Raw genomic sequence first — 27,522 nt, forward strand, 5'->3', positions numbered from 1 at the left:
CCCAAAATAAAATAATAGTTTAAATATTATTATTATTTTTAAGACAACAAAATAAACGTTTGCTACATTCATTTAATAAAAACTTAGTTTGGGTTGTGAATGTGTGTCAAAAATTGAGTTAGGATGAGTGGAGTTAGGTTGTGAATGAGGATAGTCTAAACTACCGTTTAAGACTACGTGTTGTGCCTTACTTGACAACCCGGATTCATCCTCTAATATTGCGACACATGGCGTTGACTAGACACCTACCCATCACCTTTTCCACCCGTGTCTCCCCTCACTTGAGCCTGTTGTGGTTAACCTCTGCTCGTCCAAGCTACCACACCCCCAAACACTCTCAAAACAACCTCTCGCCTAAGCGACTATGCTCACCCCGACACTTACGCGTGACCGCTCCCGACACCCCGTTGCAGTGCTCACGAGCCACTTGGCGCTAACAGGTGCCACAACGCACAATCTAAGTTATTTATCAATCTTAAATTTGGAAGCAGCCTAGGGCCCATATAATGTAATCTATTTTACATACAAGTATCATAAAAGATCCACTACAATCTCGTGATCGTCATCATTGTTGATTTCAACAAAACTATATTACTAGATTATTATTAGAGTAAACTGCTAAATTCGTCCCTGAGGTTTGACTCAAATTGCTAGATCAGTCCAAAATCAAGTTTTGTTGCTAAAACAGTCACTGAGCCTAGTTTCTGTTGCTATTTCAGTCCAATAAATTAACACCATTAGAACCTCAGTTAATGAATGGGTAAAACTGCTAAATTCGTCCCTGAGGTTTGATTCAAGTTGCTAGATCAGTCCAAAATCAAGTTTTTGAATTTGTTAATTATAAACTTATTTAGGTATATAATTTTTCTAGGCTTGCATTAATTTTTTAAATTTGTTAATTATAAACTTATTTAGATTATAAACTTATTTAGGTATATAATTTTTCCAGACTTGCATTAATTTTTTGAATTTGTTAATTATAAACTTATTTAGATTATAAACTTATTTAGGTATATAATTTGTTAATTATAACTCAATACTATTTAGATTAAGTGTGATCTTATTTAGATACTTACGTATATAACTACTAAATATTTACAAAGTTATAACAATAATAATACCCAAATACAGTTTAAGGCGGGTCCAGTTATATTTATGTTCGTTGAATAAATCATTAATATCACAAGAGAAAAAAAATGGTAAATGACAGGTTCTTAATGCATCAATACTTGTACCAAATGCATTATATATTTTCTTAAATGTCTTAAAATTTAAGATAAATTACAAGTCTACCCTAAATATATAATTTAAATTTGTGTTTAGTTATAAAAATATAAACAGAATGTAGCTCTTTTGGAGAGCGCAATTTTATTTGACCTGTCTTAAACACTGGTTTGACACGACATGTTGTCTAACCACACCTGAAAAATAATATTATTAAATACGAAATTACTTAATTAAGTAGAAAAAATGAATAAAAGAACTTTATAATACAAATATTAAATTAAAATAATTGATAAATATTAAACATTAAATATTACGATTTAAATAAAAATAAATAAAAATTATGTTAATTTCTTAATATTTAAATTTACATATAATGTTTGTATTTTTCATAACTAAATATTGTTTAAATTAACTGTTGTCTTCTTTAAATCCTTAAATAAATACTAAATATTTCCATGGTAACAACGACAACAATAACAGCATCAAAATAAAATCAGTATTTAAGGCTGGGCCGGTTAAATTGCATTCTTCAAAAAAGCTACATTTATATTTTTAAAAATAATTTTATTTAAATTAAGTGTTATCTTATTTAAATACTTAAGTATATAATTAGTAAACATTTAATGATAATAATAATAATAATAATAATAATAATAATAATAATAATAATAATAATAACTAACAAATAATTTTTCTAGACTTGCAAATTATATACCTAAATAAGTTTATAATCTAAATAAGTTTATAATTAACAATTCAAAAAATTAATGCAAGTCTAGAAAAATTATATACCTAAATAAGTTTATAATTAACAAATTCAAAAAACTTGATTTTGGATTGATCTAGCAACTTGAATCAAACCTGAGGGACGAATTTAGCAGTTTTACCCATTCATTAACAGAGGTTCTAACGGTGTTAATTTATTGGACTGAAATAGCAACAGAAACTAGGCTCAGGGACTGTTTTAGCAACAAAACTTGATTTTGGACTGATCTAGCAATTTGAGTCAAACCTCAGGGACGAATTTAGCAGTTTACTCTTATTATTATTAATATTATATTATTATTATATTGTATTATATTTGTGATTTGATTGATTTTCTATGTATAACTATAAGTTTCACCCACACCCACCACTTTGACCGACTGCCCTAAAATCTTTACATTCAACACACAAAACTCCTCCTGATTTTGTATCAAAGTTCACAAGTCAACATTCACACAAATCATCTTCTTCAGTTCATGCTCAGATTACATAACTCATCATTCATCACTTTTCATCATCAATTCCATAACTTATCCGTTTTCAGGTAACCAACCAATTCAGTCCGTCCGTACATTTCACCATTTACCTATTGTTGATTACTTCATTCGATTAATTTCTTCTTTTTTGTGCACAATTTTGAATCAGTTCGAACAAGTCTTCGCGAGTAATGGCACCTCCGATACTATCCTTAGCTTTACCGTCGGAAACCGGTCGAGTTCTCAGTATTCAGTCGCATACGGTTCAGGTTTGTTGTTGTTTTAGGTTTTCTGTTTCATTATACTGATTGTCGAAGAAGAATTGGTTGAGTTTGATGTTAATTCGTTCTGGAATTAGTGAATTATTGTAGTTAGATGAACCTGTTTTACTGATTTCACCGGTTTTCTGGATCACATACTGCATGTTTATTGTTTAATGTTTATGTTTATTATCTTCAGGCAGTATGTGTTATGGTATATGATAATGCTTGATTGTAGTGATTTGTTATGTTATGTAGGATGTGTTATGTTAGATTAAATTCGATTCTCTTTCCCTTACTTTATTGAAACAATCTCGATTATCGTTAAATCGTGCGAATATATGAATTGGCGTAAAAGTAACGCCTCGTTTATGTGAAATAGTAAGATTCTGCAAAGTGTTGACGAACAGTCAAACGGACTAAACCTGTTTAAGACACGATTAAACCTGTTTAATGAAAGGTACACTATGTAATTTTATACTTTTTTTTAAAATTAATTAAAACTAGAATTACGACCCGCCGCAATTGCGGCGGGGATTCTTTAGTTATAACTAAGTCGATTTAGGACCCACACGTTATGTTGAACCTGTGAAACGGGAAAAACAACAGACGATGTAAAAACGTTCACTCACACACACACGTTGCGTGGTGTTAACTCACAAAGTTTAGAACGAAACATAAAAACGGTACACCACGCACGCACATTGCGATGTGTTAACCCACAAAATTTAGAACGAAGCATAAAGCGAAAAATTTGCGAAAAATGAAAACTATAAAAGACTAAAGTTGAAAGTAAAAAAAAATTGTGAGGATAGATAGTAAAAGATAAAAAGTTTTGAGTTAAAAGTAAAGAAAACAAATAGTTTTGGGTTAAAAGTAATTTAGAAAATACCTTTGGGTGAAAAGTGAAAATATCAAATTTTTTTTGGAAAACACCCAAAGCATTGGGTACAAGACATAGATGCACAAAAAGGTTGCTAATTTATAGTTTTTTTAATTTTTAATTAGGATGTTAGGCTCCATCATTTCTTCTTCTTGGTACATAAAACATGCAACTGTGTTATAGACATGAGGTATAAAGTAGTTAAACGAGTCGTATTCATGTTTGTTACTTGTGGTAATCGCGTCGTTACTCGTTACTGATCTGTTTCACGCGATAAGACATGATTTGCTAACCCTACTTTTAGGAATATGTACACGACTACTTGCGTAAGAGGAAGTACTAATAACTAACAATCTGAAGGCTTGTCTAGTTCATTACAGCATGTTTCTTAAACTGTACCTAAACTGCACAAAACAGCAAGGTCATGCTAATCTAGTGACTCATCACTGTGGGTCCTAATCTGGACAAGTTTATGTTCTTAATTGTTAATTATCTTAAAAGTGTTTAATCCTCTTCTTCATAATAGGGTTATGTTGGCAATAAGTCAGCTGTTTTCCCACTTCAACTACTCGGTTATGATGTCGATCCAATTATGTCAGTGCAATTCTCGAACCATACAGGCAAGCTTCTTAGTTCTTAACTTCTTATATTTACTTCTTTGGTTTTTTTTTGTCAATGTCAAATTATCAAGCGGTCATCGTTTAGCAACATAGAGATTTTACAGGATACCCGACTTTCAAGGGGCAAGTTTTGAACGGAAAACAACTCTGGGAGTTGATAGAGGGCTTAGAAGCCAATAATCTATTATACTACACTCATCTATTGACAGGTATTAGCTAGGTTGTTATTCAGGTTATTTTTTATCTTCTGTAAAATTAAATTCTTCATCTTAAATTTATCAATTGTTCTTAAAACCTTTACAGGTTACATCGGGTCAGTTTCTTTTCTGGATACTGTATTAGAAGTAGTCAGTAAACTTCGTTCCATCAATCCAACACTTACATATGGTGAGTCATCACTCATCAGTTTATATGACAAGAATCATTGATTAGCAAATTTAGTAAGTTACAGATTTTATTTATTACAGATGATTTGTTTAATTGTTCTTCTTTATAAAGCGTTTCTGTAATAGAGTACTTGAATGATTAGAAATTATTGGGTCATGTATATACATCTGGATAGTATATAATGTGTGTTCTTTCTGTGTTTTATGTTGTCTGTCTTGTCAGTTTGTGATCCAGTGTTGGGCGATGAAGGAAAGCTGTATGTTCCTCAAGAATTGGTGTCTGTATATCGTGAAAAGGTACACATTGGATGCAATTGCACTGATAAATGCTTTCGTTTTCCTTAGGCAATGCTTTTGTATATCCAACCTAAGTACTTGACTGATGAATATCAGTACTTGACTGATGAATATCAGTAGTGAATATCAGCAATGCTTTTGTGTGGGCCCTCAGGGGGGGGGGAGTGAAAGTGCACTAATTTTAATGTTATTTTACTAATTTCGTGAAAATAACGTTAAAAAGCGAGGGACGGTTAATTATGCATCATGTGGTGGCGTTGATAGCCGAAAGACAAGGGAGTACATGCAGTAATCGGCTTTTGTCCCAATTGCTGAGTGTTATGTGTCTTATGTCCAAGGCTTGATGCAAAACTACTATCGAGCCGGGGGAGGTAAGGCTATCTACATCTTACCCTCCTCAGACCCTACCTTAGCTTTGCTATTGGTGGGATTTACTGAGTATGATGATGATGATGATAAAATTCTCCCTTTGACAAACATATTGTTTCTCTTCTCTCCATTTTGTTAAGTCAAGTGTACATTCTTATCCCATTTTACAGTTAACTGTCAGCTCGTGTGATTCTTTCTCTGTAGGTTGTCCCTGTTGCCTCAATGTTGACTCCCAATCAGTTTGAAGCTGAACAATTGACCGGATTCAGGTATTTTAGGCATCCTAACTAGCTTTAGTTCAAGTATACCATTTTTGTTTTCTTCTTAGAGCTAAATAAAGAACACAATTCTTTATTTTTTTTTGGTTTAATCTTCACATTGCAAGATGGTGCATATATCTAGATATTCTTAGAAAAAATTTAGAGTAAACTGCCATTTTGGTCCCTGAGGTTTGGTTACTTTTGCCACTTTAGTCCAAAACTCAAACATTTTGCATCTGGGTCCCTGTGGTTTCAGTTTTATTGCCATTTTGGTCCAAAAATGAAATCAGGTCATACCTATCTTATAAAATCTTGCAATTTTGTCATTTTCCTTAGGGGCAAATCAGGTCATATTTGTCTTATAAAATATGGTATTTATTTATAAAAAAGAAATGATCATTTTGCCCCTGCGGAAAATAACAAAATAACAGGATTTTATAAGACAAATATGACCTGATTTCATTTTTGGACCAAAATGGCAATAAAACTGAAACCACAGGGACCCAGATGCAAAAAGTTTGAGTTTTGGACTAAAGTGGCAAAATTGACCAAACCACAGGGACCAAAATGGCAGTTTACTAAAAAATTTAACTACATCCTCTTTTCCCTAATACATGGAAAATAATTAGAAAATTTTGAGCATGAAGCATGGTTGTCTAATACATCCAAATAATTGCTACTAGCTATTACTTGCATAACTCCTTAGCTCTTATCTTTAGTTGATGTTTGTGTATTAGCAAGTTAAGATTAAGATACACACTTGGTTTTAAAAAGCGATAGGCACACAAAAACGACAAGGTCTTAAAACGAGACGCGGAGCGCAAAAGCGGCTGGCTTTTCGTACCCGAGGGCCGAGGCGCAAGCTAATTATATATATTTTTTATATATTTATATATTCCATAGGTTTTTAGCTTTCCCTACCCAAAATATAGCTATAAGTAAGGTTTTTGTATGATTTTAGCTGCATGTACAAGCGAAAAAACCCAAGGTACAACAGTTAGATGCATAAAAACGCCTCAGGTACAAGAGGCGTGCGCCTCAGGCCAAAATAGCCCAGAAAATCCGAAAAAAGCACGCCTTTTTGGCGCTACTTGTAATTACTCTAGGCTCTGAGCAAAAAAGCCCTAGGGTGTGCGCCTCGCACTTAAGCATGCCTGAGGCGCGCTTTTTAAAACCAAGTACACAACACACCTGCTAAATATTATAGGCTTTCAAATCATTAAACATAGATGCCAGTTGGTAAAATGTGACTTATTTAAGCATGTCCAAATTTAAATAACAGGCAACTTCTGGGTCATATATCTATTGATGTTTTTGTCATCCTTTTAAAGTAGTTTATCTTATGCAGAATTGCGTCTGAGCAAGATGGTCGGGAAGCCTGTAGGCATCTTCATGCTGCTGGTCCATCAAAGGTTCTGTCTAGGGCTGTAAACGAACTGAACGAACACGAACAAGACCTTGTTCGTGTTCGTTTGTTAAGAAATATATGCGTTCGCGAACCGTTCACGAACACTTATCGAACAAGATTTTATGTTCGTGTTCGTTTGTTAAGGAAATGAACTTGTTCGTGTTCGTTTGTGTTTGTTTGTTAATTTTAGGCAACAAACAAAAACGAACGTTGACGAAGACAAATGAGCACAAACTAATGTTCATGAACACAAATGGAAACAAACGAACACAACCAACCGTTCATGAAAAAAATATATAATACACTGACACTTATTAGATATTTAATTTGTCGGAATTTTGAAGTATTTAAATAAATATAAAAGCTAAAAACACTAATGAACTATCGAACACAAACGAACACGTTACCGAACGTTCACGAACATAAACAAACGGACACGACCTTTGTTCATGTTTGTTCATTTAACTAAACGAGCGAAATTTCTTGTTCGTGTTCGTTTGTTTAATAAACGAACGAACACAAACGAACTTCCCGCCGAACGGTTCACGAACTGTTCACCGAACTTCGTTTGCAGCCCTAGTTCTGTCTAAGACATATATATTTATGATATATTGGTTTCTCTATATACCTTTCACTATTGATTCATCCGTAGTATCTAATTTGTTTTTCTCAGGTTGTGATAACAAGCATATGCATCGACGGGACTCTTCTTCTCATCGGAAGTCATGAGAAAGAAAAGGTTATCTTTACTTCTTTAGCAACCGACTTTGTTAATTTTTAACTTTTAAGTTTAACTTCCTTCTTTAATCTCACCTTTAACTACAATAGGGTCAATCTCCTGTGCAATTCAAGATCGTGATCCCGAAAATCCCTGCGTATTTCACAGTACGACTTTTCTTCCGACTCCTGCAGTCAACATAAATATAACCTTTTATCGGTGATCATCGAGGTTGTCTGATATCTTCATTTTCGTCGTTCAGGGGACAGGAGACTTGATGACTGCATTATTACTTGGGTGGAGCAATGTAACATATTTTCTCGTTAACTTACCACTCGTCACCTTTTAATTTTTTTCGTTAAATTACGTATCTTATACGCAGTCTTTTTGTCTTCCAGAAATATCCCAACAACCTTGAGAAAGCAGCCGAGCTTGCTGTATCAAGCTTACAGGTACGTTACGTTCTTTTTGTGGATCGTTACATCTATAAATTACTTCATTAACATATGCTACAAAGTACAAACATTAGGCCTCTTATGAGTTGATGACACTTCTGCGTTACTTTACTCTGAAATATAGAATCTAGGGTTGCAAACGAACACGAAAAAGATGCTGTTTGTGTTCGTTTGTTAAGAAATGTATGTGTTCACAAACTGTTCATGAACACTTAGCGAACGAGATTTTATGTTCGTATTCGTTTGTTAAGGAAATGAACGTGTTCGTCTTCATTTGTGTTCGTTTGTTAATTTTAGGCAACGAACGAAAACGAACGCTGATGAATACAAATGAAACCAATGAACTATCAAACGCAATCGAACATAAACGAACATGCTACCAAACGTTCACGAACATAAATGAACAAACACAGCCTCTGTTCATGTTCGTTCATTTAACTAAACGAACAAAATTTCTTGTTCGTGTTCGTTTGTTTAATAAACGAACTAACTTTCCGCCGAACAGTTCACCAAATGTTTGGTTCGTTTGCAGCCCTAATAGAATCTGATAACTAGCATGTATTTTTTGGTTAACTTGAATTATACTTGTGCATATTTGTGGTGTTTAAGCATGTCTTATATTGTATAACCAGGCGGTTCTGAGTCGAACGTTGAAGGATTACGAGAAGGCTGGGTATGATCCGCAAACAAGCAGCTTGGAGATTAGATTGATTCAGAGTCAAGATGATATTCGAGACCCGGAGATTACATACAACGCACATATATATGATTAGTTTGATGTAAAATTGAGTCCGGTATGATCACAATACTTGAAACTTTTGTTATACAAAGTTGAAGGGGCTACATTTCTGTAATGGACTCTAGGGTTTTACTTTAATCAACCTAGAATTATCCTATATCTCGTTATCGAATTTGAATTATCGCATCATATTTTACATTGAGTCGTTTGTCAATTGTTATGCGTCGAGCTTTCGATTGATATCGATTCGGTGAGTTACAATACCGTTACGATACTGGGACTTGGTATAGCAATTGAAAGAGATACAAATGGCCACTGGCATTGGTACAATGTAGTCCGGACACCATTGGTTCGCTTTGGCATGGTACTCGACCCAAATGAACATCAGCACGCGTTTTACATCAATCGAAAACCTTAATTTACTTTGAAATAGTCATATACGGGTCTTGGTTTCAATAATACCAAAAATGGTACCGATTGTTGTTCGGTCAAAATCACTTTGGTTACTATACAAAAAAAAATTACTCTCTTTTTAATAGAACTCTATTTTCAACTACTTGAAGAAAATAAATAAAAGAAAGCGTGATTGTAATGTTGCAAATTAATATAAGGAATAATTTCGTTTTTATAAATAAGTAGTTCATTTATGTTGGTTTTTTCTTTTACAAAAAAGCATGTTATATTGTTTTGTTTGAGTTAGCTTTTCAACAAAACATAAAAAAAAACTAAAATAAAAAATTACATTACAAAATATGGGGAGCACGCAGTTCACTGTAAAGAGCTCCCTGGGTTTAAATATCGGCATGATTGGGTGCGAGATGTTTTGGGGGACATCTTAAGAAGAGCTGGGATTTCTGCTAAGAAAGAGGCCCCTGTGAATTTCCTCACGGACCCTATGGAAGGGAGATCTACTTTGCGACCAGCGGATCTGCTCGTCTTTGGCTGGGCTGGGGGGAAACATGCTTGTGTAGACCTCACGGGGGTTTCCCCTTTGGTTGGTTTAAGGGAAAACGGGTTTGTAGCTGGACTAGCAGCAAGAAAGGCAGAATCAAAGAAAGTGGATAAGCACGCTAAAGCTTGCGCAGAGAACCAACATGTCTTTATCCCTTTTGCCTTTGATACTTTTGGCTGCCTAGCGCCAGAAGCCATCAACTTCTTGACGAGGGTTCAACGGGTTATCCACAGCAATTGTTCGACCCCAAGGGGGCAGGGGTTTGTGTTCGGGAGGTTGGGGTTTGCAATTCAGAAAGGGTTGGCGGCGCAGCTTGTTGCCCGTCTACCTTCTGTTTTGATGTAACTTAACAAGTTTTCTGGTTATATTAATACAAAACATTAATTATAGATAAAAAAAAAAAAAAAAAAAAAAAAAAAAAAAAAAAATTACAAAATAAAATAAAAACAATAAACTAAATAAATAATATTATTTTCTTTTAAATAACAAATATTATTATACTTATAAAAACAGGTATTTTGAGTTAGTTATATTTATTTTTAGATTTAATTATAAATTTGTTGTGGCATGCGAAACATACAAAGCATGCAACCTTTCTTAATATGTCATAAACCATTTTGTGATTATCTAATATGGACAAAAGCAATGATCGTTAATCACAAAACCATTTCTTAGAGTCACCCGCCCAATTTCCTTCCCACCATTATTAAACTTCATATACAAACAAATATCAATTTCTAATATCACTCAATAATCATATTGATACATTAACTGCTCATAAGTTCTTGCTAATAAGCGCGCTATGGCGTATGAAACATGTGACGATTTTGATATGCAAAGAATTGGCAACTTTCTGAGTTGTGCATCTAGAGGTGACAGGGTTGGGCTTAATTTGATGCTGAGAGATGGAATATCTCCTAATGTTCAAGATTATGATAAGAGGACTGCACTTCATTTGGCTGCTAGTGAAGGTCATGCCTCCATTGTAGAGCTTTTGTTACATTACAAAGCTGATGTTAATCTTGATGATAGGTGGAATCGAACGGTAAACATTAGTTTTTGTTTGTTTATCTTGATCATAAGCGTTTTTGAACTTGTTTTGGTTTATAGGGAGTCTGCTAGTCAAAAGAGCAGACTCGTATTTTTTTTAGTTTTGACATGTCAACATATTTGAGGAGATCGCTTGTCATGTGAATATCTGGTTTAGATATTTTTTAGAGTCTGTTATCGTGGGTAGAGAACTTCGTAGAAACCAAAACACTTCCAAAAACATCCTAGAAACACTTATCGTTTTGATAAAAACACCTAGAAATATAATAATAAAAATCGGGTTTGAGGACAATTTTGCATTGTTTATTGGATGATGAGATGAACGACGATTAATGTGGTTTTTTGTTGTTAATTTCTAGCCGTTGACCGATGCAAGGCTGTATGGACATAGAGACATATGCAGAATTCTTGAAGTGAATGGAGGCAAGGATTCGGTTATGAACAGTCCAATGGTATTATCATTTGTTACAACATCTTATTTGTTGGTTTATATTACACTTGGCAAGACTTAGGGCCTTAGGGGTGCAAACCGAGCGTTTAGCAAACTGTTTGGCTATATCCCTTTATTTATTTATTAAAAGAACAAATACAAACAAGTTGTGCATTTACCTTCCTTTATAATATTTTTGGTTGTCTATTTCTACCTAAAAGATATAAACATATAAAGATTATGTATACTTTTATTAATAATGTTTTATAAACTATTTTATACTTTATTATTTTTTCATGTATTTTCGTGTTTAATTTTGATGGTTTATGTTCGTTAATATGAACGAAAACAAACACACATATTTTTCTTAACGAACAAACACAAACAGTAAACTCCGTCCGTTCAAACATAGTGGTGGTATTTTAATGTTTCTCTAATGTAAATGATGATTCTTTGATTGTCCAGACAGTAGTTCGTGATGAAGATGCGAAGGAAGTTAATATTGACATTTCAGAGATTGATTCAGTTAATTCAGAACCAATTGAACAGGTTTTTAGTATGAACAGTGGGTTGTTGTTTATCGCTCTTAACCCACCATTATCTACTCAACTCTTGACCATGATTTGTTTGTGGCTTATCAGGGCGTAAGGGGTAATTCCGAATTGGTCAAGTGGCGTGGAACATGGGTCGTCAAAACAATAATCGAGAGACAGATAGAACTCCCAGTGAAAATGTTTGTAGATGTTTACCTACACCTAATTAAGTATACAACTAAAACTAAAAACTACATGTTTATGTGAACGTTGCACGTAGGGTTTTGTCAGCTAACGATAACACGCAGTTAAGGGAGCTTCGTCATCCTAATATACTACAGTTTCTTGGTTCTATTATGCATGAGGGACAAATGATTCTGATAACAGAACATTTGCCAAGAGTAAGCATTTGTTTCTATGTAGTTTTTATATTTCAAATGTTTGTAGATGTTTTCCTACACATAATGGTCTATATTGTGGTCCGTCTTCTTTGTTAGGGAAGATTGTATGATATGTTGATCCAAAGGGCCGGACTTGATCTACCACTTGCTTTGCGGTTTGCACTCGACATTGCTCGGTATTGTGCTTCCCACCTTAATAATACATGTCTAAAAGCACATACTTAGGCAAATCCCACATTGTGCGTCCTATAGGAGCATTGATGTGACATATGGAATCTCTTGCCTCAAATACTATCATATTCTTTTGGTCATATTGATTATAGATGAGAAGATGACTCCACGGTTAAAATTTTTGTAGGGGTGATTTCATATATTCCCCCTAAACTTGTAAAATATCATATTTTCCCAAATCATGTTTGAAGGGTAGTGTTGCATTGAAAACTCGTGTTTTAGGGAAATATGATATTTTGCAAGTTTAGAGGGAAAAATGACATTCCGATTAGAGGTTTTAATATGTGAGCTCTATTTTGTTATAAGGGGCAAGATGTTACAATAGGCTTAAAGTTTATTTTAGTTTGATTTTTGTATTTTATTCTTAAAAATATATGCGATACAAGATCATTGGATTGCATTGACAGGGGGATGAATTATCTTCACCATCACAAGCCCTACCCAATAATTCACAATAATCTGGATCCAAAGTAAGGTTATGCAATATTTAGCATTACATACATGAAATTTGCATTTGTAAACATAGCTAAAGGTGCATTTTGGCTTTTTTATTTCAGAAACTTATTGCAAGATGAAGGTGGCCATTTAAAGATTGGTGAATATTGGATCCAAATGTTGTATGAGTTGCACCCGAATCAAGAACGTATGATCCGTTTGCTTTTTTATTTATTAAGCTCTTATGTTAAATTCCCATGTCCAGTGAATCACTTTGTGTTTTCAGGTACTGTCAACCGGCATTTAGTCAATAAAGGAAGAGACGTCCTATTATTTGGACTCATATTATATCAGGTAACATAGCTCGTCACGGCCTACGAGTGTCATCTAACAAGAAAATTTGAAGGTTTGGGTTTAGTCTAAACCATTTTTAGTCGGCTTCGGGTGGAAAAGGTTTATTTTAGAAAAAAGCTTTAATTTTTTTATCGTCATAACTTAAATTGATTGAGTATTTTATCAAAAAATCTAAACGATACAAAGAAACGAGGATCATGTTTTATAGTTTAACGTAATTTTTTATACACATTTGTATTTTTAGTTGCAAGTGTGTAATTTTAAACGGGTTGTGTTCCTATCAACCTATGAAATTCGTAGTTGTTCTGATTCATGTGTCCGACACGAATTTCGGGTTCATTCATTGATTGATTGGATTTGTGGCCTACTAATGATTTAATCAAAATTAACAATCTTGATATATAATTACTACAGATGGTAGAAGCAAAGTACATGCCGGGCATCATCGATGAGAATGAACTGAAATTCAGTAGTAAATGTCCTGCAAGGATTCAACAGTAAGTCGTCAATACCCGCGTCACTTATCCCATTGACGTTTTCCATCACGTTTTCCATCTTTATGATCAATCCTACACTTTTCCTTATGATGTTTCATCGTGCACAGGTTGATAAGGCGGTGTATTGGTGACGTTCTTTCTCGCCCTGACTTCATGGACATCATTGACATGCTAGAAGAAGTGTACCTGTCTCTAGGAAAACCTTCTTGTGGTCTGTTGAGCACATTCACAACTACCAAATAATTCTAAAGCAATAATATACAAATGGTTTAGATATATGTGTGTATGAGATAATGCTTATTTTGTTTGCTCTTTTTTCTTGTTTCGTGTATGTTGTTATGATTGTCAAATGTGTACACAAAACACACTTTTGTTATTATTTTTTTTTTTACTGAAATGGACTTGACATGATTTGTAGTGTAGTTAGCTAGTGTGAAAACTCTCCTCTCTCTCAAACATTTTTGTTCTTCGTACTTTTCTTTATTGTTTTTGCTCTTCTTAATCTTTGATTGTGATTATTCATTAGTTTGATATAAAAAGGATGATTAATTTTTCATATAGGGACCAACATAATAGATTGCATGAATGACTATAGATAATATACTATAAAATGGATGATTAAGTATTGTAAAGATCAAATACAAATGAGTATTAACATACAAAATATTCTTAACGTAAAAAGTGAAGGAGGAATTTTTTCCCCTACGACTTAAGAATGACGTTCAATTGCAAAATGTAAAAAAAAAAAAATAAAAAACAAAATTTCGTGATTTTACAGTAGTAGAGTAATTATAATTACTCTACAAAATTATATAATTACTACACTAGTGTAAAATCACGATTTTTTTTTTGGATTCTGAGACTAAAATACGTGCTTAAAAAGTAGAAAATTTTTTTCCCTCCTTCCCTTCTTACGTTAAGGATATTTTGTACGTTACGACTTATTTAGACAATAACTTAACCTTGCTTAAGTATACCAACCGACTCCATGAAGCGCCTGACTCTATATGAAAATAAAGTGTAATTAACATAAAAAAAACTCATTTCTTTAACCGAAAAAGCTCGACAGCAATTAAATAAGGGTCTGTTTGGTATGGCGTAATGGAATAGACGGGTGAATGGAATGTACGAGGTAATGGAATGGACGATGTAATGGAATGGATCATTACCATTCCATGTCTTGTTTGGTTACCATGTGAGAATGAAATGAATCATTACTTTGTGTTGTTTGGTAGGAAAGAATAGACGAAGGAATAAAATCGGTGATAAGTGACGGTAGTCGGTGGTGGTGGGTGGTGATAGGTGGCAATCGTAGCGATGGTCGGAGGTGGTGGCGATGGGTGGCAACGGTTGGCGGTGGCAGAGGTCGGTGGTGGCGACGACAATGGTGGTGGGTGACGGGGACGGTGGTGGGTGACGACGACAGTGGTGGTCGGTGGTGGAGGTGGGTGGCGGCTGACGGCGGAGGCGGGGTGGGTGGCAGCTGTGGCGCGGTGGTGTCGGGGGTGGTGGCGAGTGACGGCGGGGGCGGAGGTGTGGATGGTGGGTGACGGTTGGTAGCGGCGGAGGTGGTTGACGACTGGGGTGGAGGTGGGTGGTGGCGGGTGGTGGCGGGAGACAGTTGGGGTGGAGGTGGGTGGTGGTGGTGGCGGCGACGACGGTAGTCATGGCGGCAACTATGGCAGTAGTGGTGTCGCCCGTGAGTGAGTTATTAAAACCAATAATAATAATAATAATAATAATAATAATAATAATAATAATAATAATAATAATAATAATAATAATAATAATAATAATAATAATAATAAATAATAATAATAAAAATATTGATAATAATAATAATAATAATAATTATAATAATAATAATAATAATAAATCTTTTCATTCATTGAAGGAATGAAAAAAAAACACCACCTTACCAAGGAATGAAAATTATTATATTTGGAAGGTTTACATTCCTTGTGGAATGCTTCATTCCATTACCACTTGACAACCAAACATGTTTCTTTTCATTCCAATAGAATGGTCTATTCCAATCCGCCTTCTATTCCTTCGTACCAAACGCTACCTAAGTGTTTACAAAAAGAACAAGGCACTCTAATTTCACGGTAATTGACAAAAAATCTGTTATATAGCATCATCAAATAGAGAAAGGTTATTCTACAAGAGGAAAGAAGTGTACGAAGTGTAGGAGAGAAGTTTGACCTTGATTTGTAAGATCAGTGATTAAGTTATCCCCAAATATATAATTCGTATAACTAAAAACCAAGGTTGGAGAACTCGCTAGTCGCTAGTCGGCCGGTGAAGTGGGGACTAGCGACTACTCGGGATTACTCGGGATTAATCGGGATTAATCGGATCGGGTTTTTTATATGTAATTTTCAGTTTTATGTATAAATATATACATTTTTATAGGTAAATATTTTAAGTGGCTAGGTTTTAAATCTTACTCAACTCATTTATTTAAGTATACATTATTTATTGTTGGAATTCAAATGATTTGGTTGGAAACTGACCGGAATTTAGAGGTTTAGGCCGGAATATACAGGTTTTTTGCTGGAATCGTCGACTTTTGGCTGGCCTAGTCGGACCTAGTCGTGCCTAGTCGGACCTAGTCGGTTAATGGACCGATTTAAGAAAAATTACTCAGTAGCTGGACGACTAGCGATTAATCGCCGACTAATCGTCGCCTAGTCGCGATTTTTACAACACTGCTAAAAACAAGGGAACAAGTGGGGAAAAGAATAAAATAGGAAAATCAAATATTGTTGACTCATAAGCCCACTTCTCCTTTGATTTTAAAACTGCTATAACTTTTTCATACGTTAATATTTTTTTATAAAAATTACACCGTATTAACGAGCATTTTATTCTCTTTAATTTGAGCAGCTTATTGCTATATTTTTCTTAAAATTTGTTTGAAGGATTTTGAAAACCCATTATGTGATTACGTGATTTTGAATACCCAGTAAGTGACTACGACGTGATTACTTGATTTCATTATAGTATTTTATGTGGAACCCCACTCAGTGGCAGACTCAGGATTTTTGGACAATGAGGTCCCCATTTTTCCGGTGTTCAAATTTTTTGGATCGGTTGTTGTTCGGGTCGAAAAACATAATAGAAAACAATATCATAACTAAATTACAAGTTTCATTTACTATACTTTATGCTAAATATAGGTGAGAAAAAATTGAAATAGAAAAAATGAAATAGAGTGATTAATTTAAAATTAGGTTTAAAAAAAAAACACAAAAAAACAAAACAAACACGTATCGAACTTGGGACCTTCTGTGTGTAAACAAGGGGTTTTACCACTGCACCATGCTCACTCTCATTGTTATTGGGTCCAACTAAATTATTTTATGAGATCCATAGAAAATTTTATATACCGCTTCTACTACTTTTTAAAAAAAGATTGAGGTCCGGGGACCCCGTTCCGCTTAACGTGGGTCCGCCCCTGACCCCACTAAGTGATTACGTAATTCCGTAACAATAGTTAACTATGTATTATTACATGACTACATGATTTTAAATACCAATTACGTGATTTAATTATAGTATTTATGTGAAACCCTATTGAATGATTACGTAATTACGTATAAACAAAACATGTAATACATAATATTTCATATGGAATACTTAATATTTCAGGTATAATCACGTATTAAGGATAAATTATATACAAAACATTAGCCGAACCAACCTATAATAGCGACATAATGTCGTATATTAGAGATTTAACCAGGTGATAAAGCATAAACAATCAAGTTCTAATTATTGAATGTGTAATCACGTAATAAACATAATTGTATTAACATTAGTTATAACAAATCATATTGAATGTGAAATCACGTAATGAATTTACATTGAATGCGTAATGATTTTGGTTGAATGTGTAATCACGCAATGGCTATTCAAAAATCACGTAGTCATGTACCAGGTAGTCAAAATCACGTAATGGGTACTGGGTATTCAAAATCACGTAATCACGTAATGGGTATTCAAAGTCCTATAAACTATTTTTAAGAACATTATAGCAATAGGCTGCTCGAATTAAAGAGAATGAAATGTTCGTTAATACGGTGTAATTTTTTTTAAAAAAAAATATTAACGTATGAAAAAGTTATAACCGTTTGAAAATCAAGTAGGAAACTAGTTAAAGGGAGAAAAAACCATCATACCATTCCTTTCTTAAATTGATAAATATGTGGTCATGATTGTCTCTTAAATTCATCTCTTTTACATGATCTCTTATCTTATCAAATAATGTCAAACTATTTAGTGATCAAGAATGTGTCTTGTTAAGATCAATAATTTTACATATTCCAAAGAAACATGGGCTCGAGTCGAAAAAAAAACACACACATAAAGTGATAGATTCGAACATTTATCTTCAAATTTTTCTCTCTAACTCATGATTTAAGAAAGTGAACTGCATTATACATTTTTTTCATAACTCATTTTTATTTTATCCTGGATCACCATGCCTATAACATTAATTTAAAAGGATCCTGCATTATACATGTTTGTCATACAAAATAACTCATTCTAAATTTTGCTAGTTAATTTGGTGCAACGTGTGTGTAGTTAAACGTTTTACATCGTCTATTTTTTCCCGTTTGACAAGTTCATCGTAACGCGCGGGTCCTAGATCGACTTAATTATTCTTTTATATGTTTTACGTTTCGGTTCAATTTTTCGCATTAACACACCGCAACTTCAGCATTGGTGGTCGCTGACAGTAGTATGACATTGGTGTTCGCCCCCGCCGCAACGCAGAGGGTGCTTACTACTAGTTTAAAAAAAATTACAATAAAGTCATGCAACCTTTCTCTATGATAGACCATTGGTGATTCTCTAATATGGACAAAAGTAATGTTAGTTAATCACAAAACCATTTCTAGAGTTACCCGCCAATATTAAACTTCATAATATACATACAAAGATCAATTTATATAAATCACTAAATAATCATATTGATACATTAACTGCTCATAAGTTCTTGCTAATAAGCGCACTATGGCGTATGAAACGTGTGACGATTTTGATACGCAAAGGATTGGTAACTTTCTGAGTTGTGCATCTAGAGGTGACAGGGTTGGGCTTAATTTGATGCTGAGAGATGGAATATCTCCTAATGTTCAAGATGATTATAAGAGGACTGCACTTCATTTGGCTGCTAGTGAAGGTCATGCATCCATTGTAGAGCTTTTGTTACATTACAAAGCTGATGTTAATCTTGAAGATAGATGGAATCGAACGGTGAGGATTAGTTTTTGTTTGTTAATCTTGTTTTTAAGAGGTTTTTGAGCTTGTTTTGGTTTATAGGGAGCCCGCTAGTCAAAAAAGCAGACTCGTTTTTTTGTTTTTTTTAGTTTTGACATGTCAGCATATTTGAGGAGATCGCTTGTCACGTGAATATCTGGTTTAGATATTTTTTAGAGTCTGTTAGAGAACTTCGTAGAAACCAAAACACTTCGAAAAACATCCTAGAAACACTTATCGTTTTGATAAAAAAAAACACCTAGAAATATAATAAAAAATCGAGTTTGAGGACAATTTTGAATTGTTTATTGGATGATGAGATGAACGACGATTAATGTGGTTTTTTGTTGTTAATTTCTAGCCACTGACGGATGCAAGGCTGTTTGGACATAGAGACATATGCAGACTTCTTGAAGTGAACAATCCAATGGTAATCTCATTTGTTACAACATCTTATTTGTTGGTTTATATATATTAGACTTGGCAAGACTCAGGGATGCAAACCGAACGTTCAGTAAACTGTTCGGCTATGTCCCTTTATTTATTTATTTATTAAAAGAACAAATACGAACAAGTTGTTCATTTACCTTCATAATATTTTTGGTTGTATATTTATACCTAAATGATATAAACATATAAAGATTATGTATACTTTTATTAATAATGTTTTATAAACTATTTTATATTTTATTATTGAGCTAAATGCTATTTTAGTCCCTGTGGTTTGGACCATTTTGCCAGTTTAGTCCAAAGGTTTCATTTTTCGTCTATGGGTCCAAAAAGGTTTGACCGTTGCCATTTTAATCCACTAGGTTAACTTCATCCATTTTTTCTGTTAACTAGAAGGGCTATTCAGTCATTTTATATGGCCGAACCGCCCTTCTAGTTAACAGAATTACATATAAGATGACCGAATTGTCATTCTTGTTAACAGAAAAAATGGATGAAGTTAACCTAGTGGACTAAAATGGCAACGGTGAAATCTTTTTGGACCCACAGGCGAAAAATGAAACATTTGTACTAAACTGACAAAATGACCCAAACCACAGGGACTAAAATGGCATTTAACTCTTTATTATTTGTTCATGTATTTTCGTGTTTAATTTTGTTGGTTTTTGTTCTTTAATATGAACGCACACGAACAAACATTTTTTCTTACCGAACAAACACAAACAATAAAATCCGTCCGTTTATATTTTGAAGTCCATCTTGGTTCATTTACAACCTTATCCATGATGGGTTGGAATTAGATTCTTTAAAATGATTACGTGATAAGAATAATCATAACCAGATACTATATAACATAGTTGGAGTATTTGGATGCTTCTCTAATGTAAATGATGATTCTTTGATTGTCCAGACAATAGATCGTGATGAAGATGCAAAGGAAGTTAATATTGACATTTCAGAGATTGATTCTTTTAATTCAGAACCAATTGAGCAGGTTTTTAGTATGAACAGTGGGTTGTTGTGTATCGCTCTTAACCTACCATTATCTACTCAACTCTTGATCATGATTTGTTTGTGGCTTATCAGGGTGTAATGGGTAATTCTGAATTGGTCAAGTGGCGTGGAACATGGGTCGTTAAAACAATAATCGAGAGACAGATAAACTTCCCGGTGAAAATGTTTGTAGATGTTTTCCTACACCTAATTAAGTATACAACTAAAACTAAAAACTACATGTTTCTATGAACGTTGAGCGTAGGGTTTTGTCAGCTAATGGTAACACACAGTTAAGGGAGCTTCGTCATCCAAATATACTAGAGTGTCTTGGTTCTATTATGCATGATGGACAAATGATTCTGATAACAGAATATTTGCCAAGAGTAAGCATTTGTTTCTATGTAGTTTTATATTTCAAATGTTTGGAAATGTTTTCCTACACCTAATGGTCTTTATTGTGGTTCATCTTGTTTGTTAGGGAAGATTGTATGATATGTTGATCCAAAGGGCTGGACTAGATCTACCACTTGCTTTGCGGTTTGCACTCGACATTGCTAGGTATTGTGCTTCTCACCTTAATAATACATGTCTAAAAAACGTACTTAGGCAAATCCCACATCGTCCGTCCTATAGGAGCACTAATGTGACATATGGAATTTCCAGTCTCAAATACAAGCGACTTATTTTGGGCATATTGACTATAGATGAGAAGATAACTCCACACTTGAAAACTTTAGGGACAATTTCATATATTCCCCATAAACTTGCAAAATATCATATTTTTCCAAATCATGCTTGAAGGGTAGTGTTGCATTGAAAACTCGTGTTTTAGGGAAATATGATATTTTGCACGCTTAGAGGGATATATAATATTCCGATTAGAGGTTTTAATATGTAAGCTCCATTTTGTTATAAAGGGCAAGATGTTACAATAGGCTTAAACTTTATTTTAGTTTGATTTTTATATTTTATTCTTAAAAAAAATATATGATACAAGGTCATTGGATTGTATTGACAGGGGGATGAATTATCTTCATCATCACAAGCCCTGCCCAATAATTCACAATCATCTGGATCCAAAGTAAGGTTATGCAACATTTAGCATTACATACATCAAATTTGCATTTGTAAACATAGCTAAAGGTGCTTTTTGCCTTTTTTTCCAGAAACTTATTGCAAGATGAAGGTGGCCATTTAAAGATTGGTGAATATTGGATCCAAACGTTGTATGAGTTACACCCGAATAAAAAACGTACGATCCATTGGCTTTTTTATTTATTAAGTTCTTATGTTAAATTCCCATGTCCAATGAATCGTTTTGTGTTTTCAGGTACTGTCAACTGGCGCTGGCATTTAGTCAATAGAGGAAGAGACATCCTATCATTTGGACTCATATTATATCAGGTAACATAGCTCTATTAATGTAACGGCCCACGGGTGTCATCTAACAAGAAAATTTGCAGGTTTGGGTTTAGTCTAAACCATTTTTAGTCGGCTTCGAGTGGAAAAGGTTTATTTTCTAAAAAAAAAAGTTTTAATTTTTTATCGTCATAACTTAAACTGATTGAGTATTTTATTAAAAAATCTAAAGGATACAAAGAAACGAGGATCATTTTTTATAGTTTAACGTAATTATTTATACACATTTGTATTTTTAGTTGCAAGTGTGTAATTTTAATTGGTTGTGTTCGTATCAACTTATGAAATTCGTAGTTGTATTGATTTATGTGTCTGGCACGAATTTCGAGTTCATTCATTGCTTGGGTTGTGGCCCATTAATGATTTAATCACCATTAACGATCTTGATATATAATTTCTTCTTCTTCTACAGATGGTAGAAGTAAAGTTCATGCCAAGCATCATCTATGAGCATGAACTGAAATTCAGTAGTAAATGTCCTGCAAGGATTCAACAGTAAGTCGTTGCATATCCCATCGACCTTTTCCATCTTTATGATCAATCCTGCACTTTTCCTTATGACGTTTCATCGCGCACAGGTTGATAAGGCAATGTATTGGTGACGTTCTTTTTCGCCCTGACTTCATGGGCATCATCGACACGCTAGAAGAAGTGTACCTGTCTCTAGGAAAACCTTCTTGTGGTCTGTTGAGCACATTCACAGCTGTGGTCTGTTGAGCACATTCACAGCTGCCAAATGATTATGAATGAAGTAAAATGATTCTAAGGCAATAATATACAAATGGTTTATATATATATATATATATATGTGTGTGTGATAATGCTTATTTTGTTTACTCTTTTTTCTTGTTTCATGTATGTTGTCATGATTGTCAAATGTTAACTCAAAACGCACTTTTGTTAAATTCTTTTTTTTTTTACTGAAATGGACTTGACATGATTTGTAGTGTAGGTAACTAGTGTGAAAACCCTCCTTTCTCTCAAACAGGGGCGGAACCACCAAATAAGCAGCCGTAACACGGGCTACGACTCAACCTCGTATTCGTAATGTTATTTTTTCGTTTTTATATAAAGGATACCCTTAAAAAATACGTCTGACCATAAAAATAGGATAGTATCAAGTGTAAATCCAATTCTTTTTACAAGCCCAGACATAATTGTTAATAGCCTATCAAGCTAGCCCATTAGCCCAAGACCAAAAATGATAATAAAACAGGCCCATTTATATGTTGATTACGGGGGCGGCAATGGAACAGTAACGACGCAGGAAAACCAAAGGTCGAAGTTCGAACAAAGAAAGAACAGGAGCTAGGCAGCCAACGATCTCACCTCCTGCAGCTCTGAACTCGCACAGTCGCACCTCACCTGCGTTTCCGTTCATCCCGATTCGTCCCTGAAGTCCTAAACTCGTTGCATTTCCTTGATGCTATTGCTAGTGAAATCGCTGAAAATCAGTAAGTCTATGTTAAGTTTTTTGTTATTGTTTGTACGTGCACCTGCGTTTCACTTATTGTTTGTAAGTTTTTTGTTAATAAAAATCAATAGGTTTATGTTTATATGAAGTTCTTTAAATGTTTGTGCGGTTGAAAAGGATTTTTTTTCATAAAGTAAAAGTCGTCGAAGTGATGAAATGATTTCAAGTTATGAAAAAAAAAGAGGACAGATCCATTAGGTATTTGTTTTACTTTATATATTTTCTGTCGCTTTTTTAATATTGTATGATTGCACGGTTATTTTTTGTTTTGATACCCCTAATTTAATAGGTTAGTTCCACAACTGCTCTCAACCATTTTTGTTGTTCATACTTTTCTTTATTGTTTTTGCTCTTTTTAATCTTTGATTGTGATTATTCATTAGTTTGATATAAAAAGGATGATTAAGTATACCATGTGTTCGGTCTCTTTTTCATAGAGGGACCAACATAATAGATTGCATGAATGACTAGAAGAAGGATGATTAAGTAGTGTAAAGATCAAATATAAATGAGTTTTAACGTATAAAATATTCTTAATGTAAAAAGTGAAGGAGGAATTTTTTTCCCTACTATTTAACAATGACGTTCAATTGCAAAATGTAAAAAAAAAATTAAAAACAAAATTTCGTGATTTTACAGTAGTAGAGTAATTATAATTACTCTACAAAATTACATAATTACTATACTAGTGTAAAATCACGATTTTTTTTGGATTCTGGTACTAAAATACGTGCTTAATAAGTAGAAAAAAAATTTCTCTCCTTCCCTTCTTACGTTAAGGATATTTGTACAATAACTTAACCCTGATTAAGTATACCAACCGACTCCATGAAGCACCCGATTTTATAAGAAAATAAAGTGTAATTAACATAAAAAAAACAATTTCTTTAACCGAAAAAGCTCGACAGCATTTAGATACGTATTTACAAAACTAACGAAGCACCCTAATTTCACGGTAATTGACATAAAAATCTTCCTATACTAATAAACAAAAATCTTTTTTGGACACATGTCACTTCCTCATGCTTTCTCAACCTATTTTTCTATTTATCTTTCATATTAAATAACAATAATAGTTTTAAACAAAATGTTAGATAATAATAAATATTTAGATATATTAAAAACGCTATATTAAAAACTCTTTATTTGAAAAAGATGATATCGAATAACAACATGATTCTAATCTTTTTGATACATCATAGGTAATTTGAATGGAAATTACCTCAATCCTTAAATAAACCCTTTCAGAAAGATAATTTGTACAAACAAAACATCAACACGACTTCTCAGGTAAGCAGTTCTCTTGACCATCAAAGTTATAGTTTTAACAACTTTAGTCCTATCTTTTAACACATGTTTTATTTATATTATGAGTTATTTTAAATGACTGCTTATTTGCTTTTTGAATAACATGTTTGACCATTGTATCTTCTTTTCAATAATCATCTTCGTAATCACCATATTTATCGCATACAGAGTATATCCATTAGTTTTTTTAAATATAACTTTTTATTATTTGGTATTTTAAATATAATTTTCTTATTATTTGGTATATAAAATAATATTTATTCAACCCGTGTAATACACGAGAGTTTTTAAAGACATAATTTTTTTATTATTTAGTAAACAATATTATATTTATTCAACCCGTGTAATTAGGGGTGCAAACGAGCCGAGCTACTCGCGAGCTACTCGAGCTCGGCTCGAAAAAAAACTCGAACGAGCCGAGCTTAAACGAGCTCGAGTCCGAGCCTAAAAACAAGCTCGTTTACTAAACGAGCCCGAGCCCGAGCTTTGCTTATCGAGCTCGACCCGGCTCGCGAGCCTAAACGAGCTTTCTGTTTATATAATTTTTATTAATATATTAAACATATATTTATATAATAATAATTATTATTTGTTTAAATATAAAAAATAACTAAATTATATGCATAATAATAATTGTAATTAATATAAATTAGTTAATAAATACTAAACGAGTCGAGCCCGAGCCGAGCTCGAGCTTGAAAAATCACCTTCGAGCCGAGCTCGAGCTTTAGAAATAAAGTTCGAATCGAGCCGAGCTCGAGCTCGAGCTTTTATATGTTAAACGAGCTCGAGCTCGAGCCTGGTCGAGCTCGGGCTCGGCTCGGCTCGTTTGCACCCCTACGTGTAATACACGGGGTTAGAACCTAGTATGTTATATAGCATCATCAAATAATGTCAAACTATTTAGTGATCAAGAATGTGTCTTGTTAAGATCAATAATTTTACATATTCAAAAGAAACATGGGCATGGGCTCGAGTCGAAAAAAAAAATACACAAAAAGTAATAGATTCAAACATGTATCTTCAAATTTTTCTCTCTAATTCATGATTTAAGAAAGTGAACTGCATTATACATGTTTGTCGTACAAAATAACTCATTTTTATTTTATCCTAGATCACCATGCCTATAACATTAATTTAAAAGGATTCAAATATATCATACTAGGTTATAACCCCGTGTATTACACGGGTTAAGTAAATAAAATATCAAATAGTTAATAACGAAGATTTAACAATTATAAAACGATATTTTAAGACATTTTCTGATATCCGAACAAAATTTTGTTTTATGTGTGATCAAAACTTGTGATATTTGTCAAGTTTATAAATATGAAAGCATTTGAACCATCGATTAGAAGACAAACTGAATCATCGACTTTCTCACGACCTGAACCCAAATTTTATTTAAATAACGATGGTATTAATTTATTAGTTCTAAAAATGTTATTGAAATGTTTAGATTAGGCATATAGCAATTAGCCCATTAGGTAAACTTATAGCAACAAAATAATATTTACATTAATTAGATAAATATGAACTATCGGTAATTATTAAGTTATATAACTTTAAAATTTAAATATATGGACTTGAGTTGCATCTTAAAAGGATGATTGTTTTGGATAAATTTATTAGTATGATAAATGTAGTTATTATTCTTCATGTATTTTAAATATATTAAATAAATAAACTATTTGTTAAGCAAGAAAATCGTTCCCTCCACCATCGTTATGAAAATGCTCAATACTTGTTTCATTTATGTAACACCTCGAAATTTTGTGTCCAATAAATAAATGACACGTGTCAAATACGACAAAAATAATATAAACCCGGATTTAATTAAGATATGCGGTAGGATTTTCGAATATGTCGACATGTTAATTTTATACCTCTGAGCGACTTCGACACTATAAATCCCGAGACCCCAAGCAAATTTATAAGCACCTAATCTTAATCGGGTCATTAATAATAATCAAAAACATCCAAGTTAATAAAATGGGTTCTAAGAAAATAATGCAATGCAATTGATAAGACATGAGCCCATCCTCTTTTGCAAACCCATATTGCATAATGGGGTAGACATCTGGTCAAGTATGGGTAAAAGGCCAGCCATCCAAATTATTAATTCAAAGTTGACCGTTCAATGCATGAAAGGTTAATTTTTTTTGCCACTGTTGAGCATTTACGGACCGTAAGGGTCATGCCTTACGGACCGTAAGGGGGTGAAGGGGTAAAAGTGTTTCCGCCACAGGCTTACGGACCGCAAGGCCCAAGCCATACGGTCCGTAAGCGACGCCCAGCGACAGAAAGTTGGCTGTTGGCTGTTTAAAGCGGTAAATCATAAGTGTAATTTTCCTGAGATATGGGCGACCCCTAATCATCATTTAGGACCCAGGGACACTTGGTGATCATCCAAGAACACTTGTAGCCTTAGTTGTAATGATCTTGAGCTCCCATTTTCACTATAAAAGGCAAGGTTGTGTGCACATTTGAAACACACCTTGTTCTGCCTTCATTGATCACATCTGGAGCTCAAGAACACTCTCAACTCTTCTCTTATATTGCATAAGACTTCAGTAAGTTGTTCAACCCTTTGTGGTTTAAGTTTTGCTTAGTTTTAGCTTAAAAGTCAATCCGTCGTAATTAACGGATGACTTAATGGTTAATCACAAATGGTCCAGTGATTAACCGAATCAAAGGTAGTTATAAGTTGGTATTCATGTGGGCATTAAACCCTTAAAAGGGTTTCCCCTGATCACCACTCTAACTAGTTCAAATGACGAGTCAAACATGCTTAGAAAAAGTCAACAGAAAGCTATTTTGCGATTTTACACGTAATCTGTAATGTAGATGATATGTAACCT

The 27,522-nt window shown here is 33.7% G+C and overlaps 4 protein-coding genes across 4 annotated transcripts; 3 read left to right on the forward strand and 1 right to left on the reverse strand.

Moving 5' to 3' along the window:
• The first annotated feature begins 2,365 nt into the window (after positions 1–2,365).
• On the forward strand, positions 2,366–9,035 carry LOC118483861 (pyridoxal kinase-like). The gene is made up of 13 exons (XM_035979521.1): positions 2,366–2,536; positions 2,638–2,737; positions 4,138–4,231; positions 4,336–4,440; positions 4,535–4,618; positions 4,841–4,914; positions 5,488–5,552; positions 6,892–6,955; positions 7,625–7,690; positions 7,780–7,836; positions 7,932–7,976; positions 8,068–8,121; positions 8,757–9,035. The coding sequence occupies exons 1-13, from the start codon at positions 2,469–2,471 to the stop codon at positions 8,895–8,897; spliced, it is 1,017 nt and encodes a 338-aa protein (XP_035835414.1). The 5' UTR covers positions 2,366–2,468; the 3' UTR covers positions 8,898–9,035.
• A 1,573-nt stretch (positions 9,036–10,608) lies between these two features.
• On the forward strand, positions 10,609–14,176 carry LOC118483862 (integrin-linked protein kinase 1-like). Its single transcript, XM_035979522.1, has 11 exons — positions 10,609–10,860; positions 11,225–11,317; positions 11,761–11,844; positions 11,937–12,028; positions 12,109–12,229; positions 12,326–12,405; positions 12,868–12,930; positions 13,018–13,103; positions 13,182–13,249; positions 13,664–13,746; positions 13,854–14,176. The coding sequence occupies exons 1-11, from the start codon at positions 10,618–10,620 to the stop codon at positions 13,987–13,989; spliced, it is 1,149 nt and encodes a 382-aa protein (XP_035835415.1). The 5' UTR covers positions 10,609–10,617; the 3' UTR covers positions 13,990–14,176.
• A 537-nt stretch (positions 14,177–14,713) lies between these two features.
• LOC118483958 (extensin-like) lies at positions 14,714–15,414 on the reverse strand. Its single transcript, XM_035979778.1, has 2 exons — positions 14,965–15,414; positions 14,714–14,749 (listed from the first exon to the last, which is right to left on the reverse strand). The coding sequence occupies exons 1-2, from the start codon at positions 15,412–15,414 to the stop codon at positions 14,714–14,716; spliced, it is 486 nt and encodes a 161-aa protein (XP_035835671.1).
• Positions 15,415–18,768: 3,354 nt separating this feature from the next.
• On the forward strand, positions 18,769–22,672 carry LOC110887685 (integrin-linked protein kinase 1). The gene is made up of 11 exons (XM_022135260.2): positions 18,769–19,011; positions 19,376–19,444; positions 20,375–20,458; positions 20,551–20,642; positions 20,723–20,843; positions 20,939–21,018; positions 21,479–21,541; positions 21,627–21,712; positions 21,791–21,864; positions 22,292–22,374; positions 22,458–22,672. Exons 1-11 carry the CDS (start codon positions 18,769–18,771, stop codon positions 22,594–22,596), a joined length of 1,134 nt encoding a protein of 377 aa, XP_021990952.1. The 3' UTR covers positions 22,597–22,672.
• The last annotated feature ends 4,850 nt before the right edge of the window (positions 22,673–27,522 follow it).

The sequence above is a fragment of the Helianthus annuus genome, chromosome 11 (genome assembly GCF_002127325.2).
Source record: "Helianthus annuus cultivar XRQ/B chromosome 11, HanXRQr2.0-SUNRISE, whole genome shotgun sequence".
In the NCBI taxonomy this organism is placed as follows: domain Eukaryota; kingdom Viridiplantae; phylum Streptophyta; class Magnoliopsida; order Asterales; family Asteraceae; genus Helianthus; species Helianthus annuus.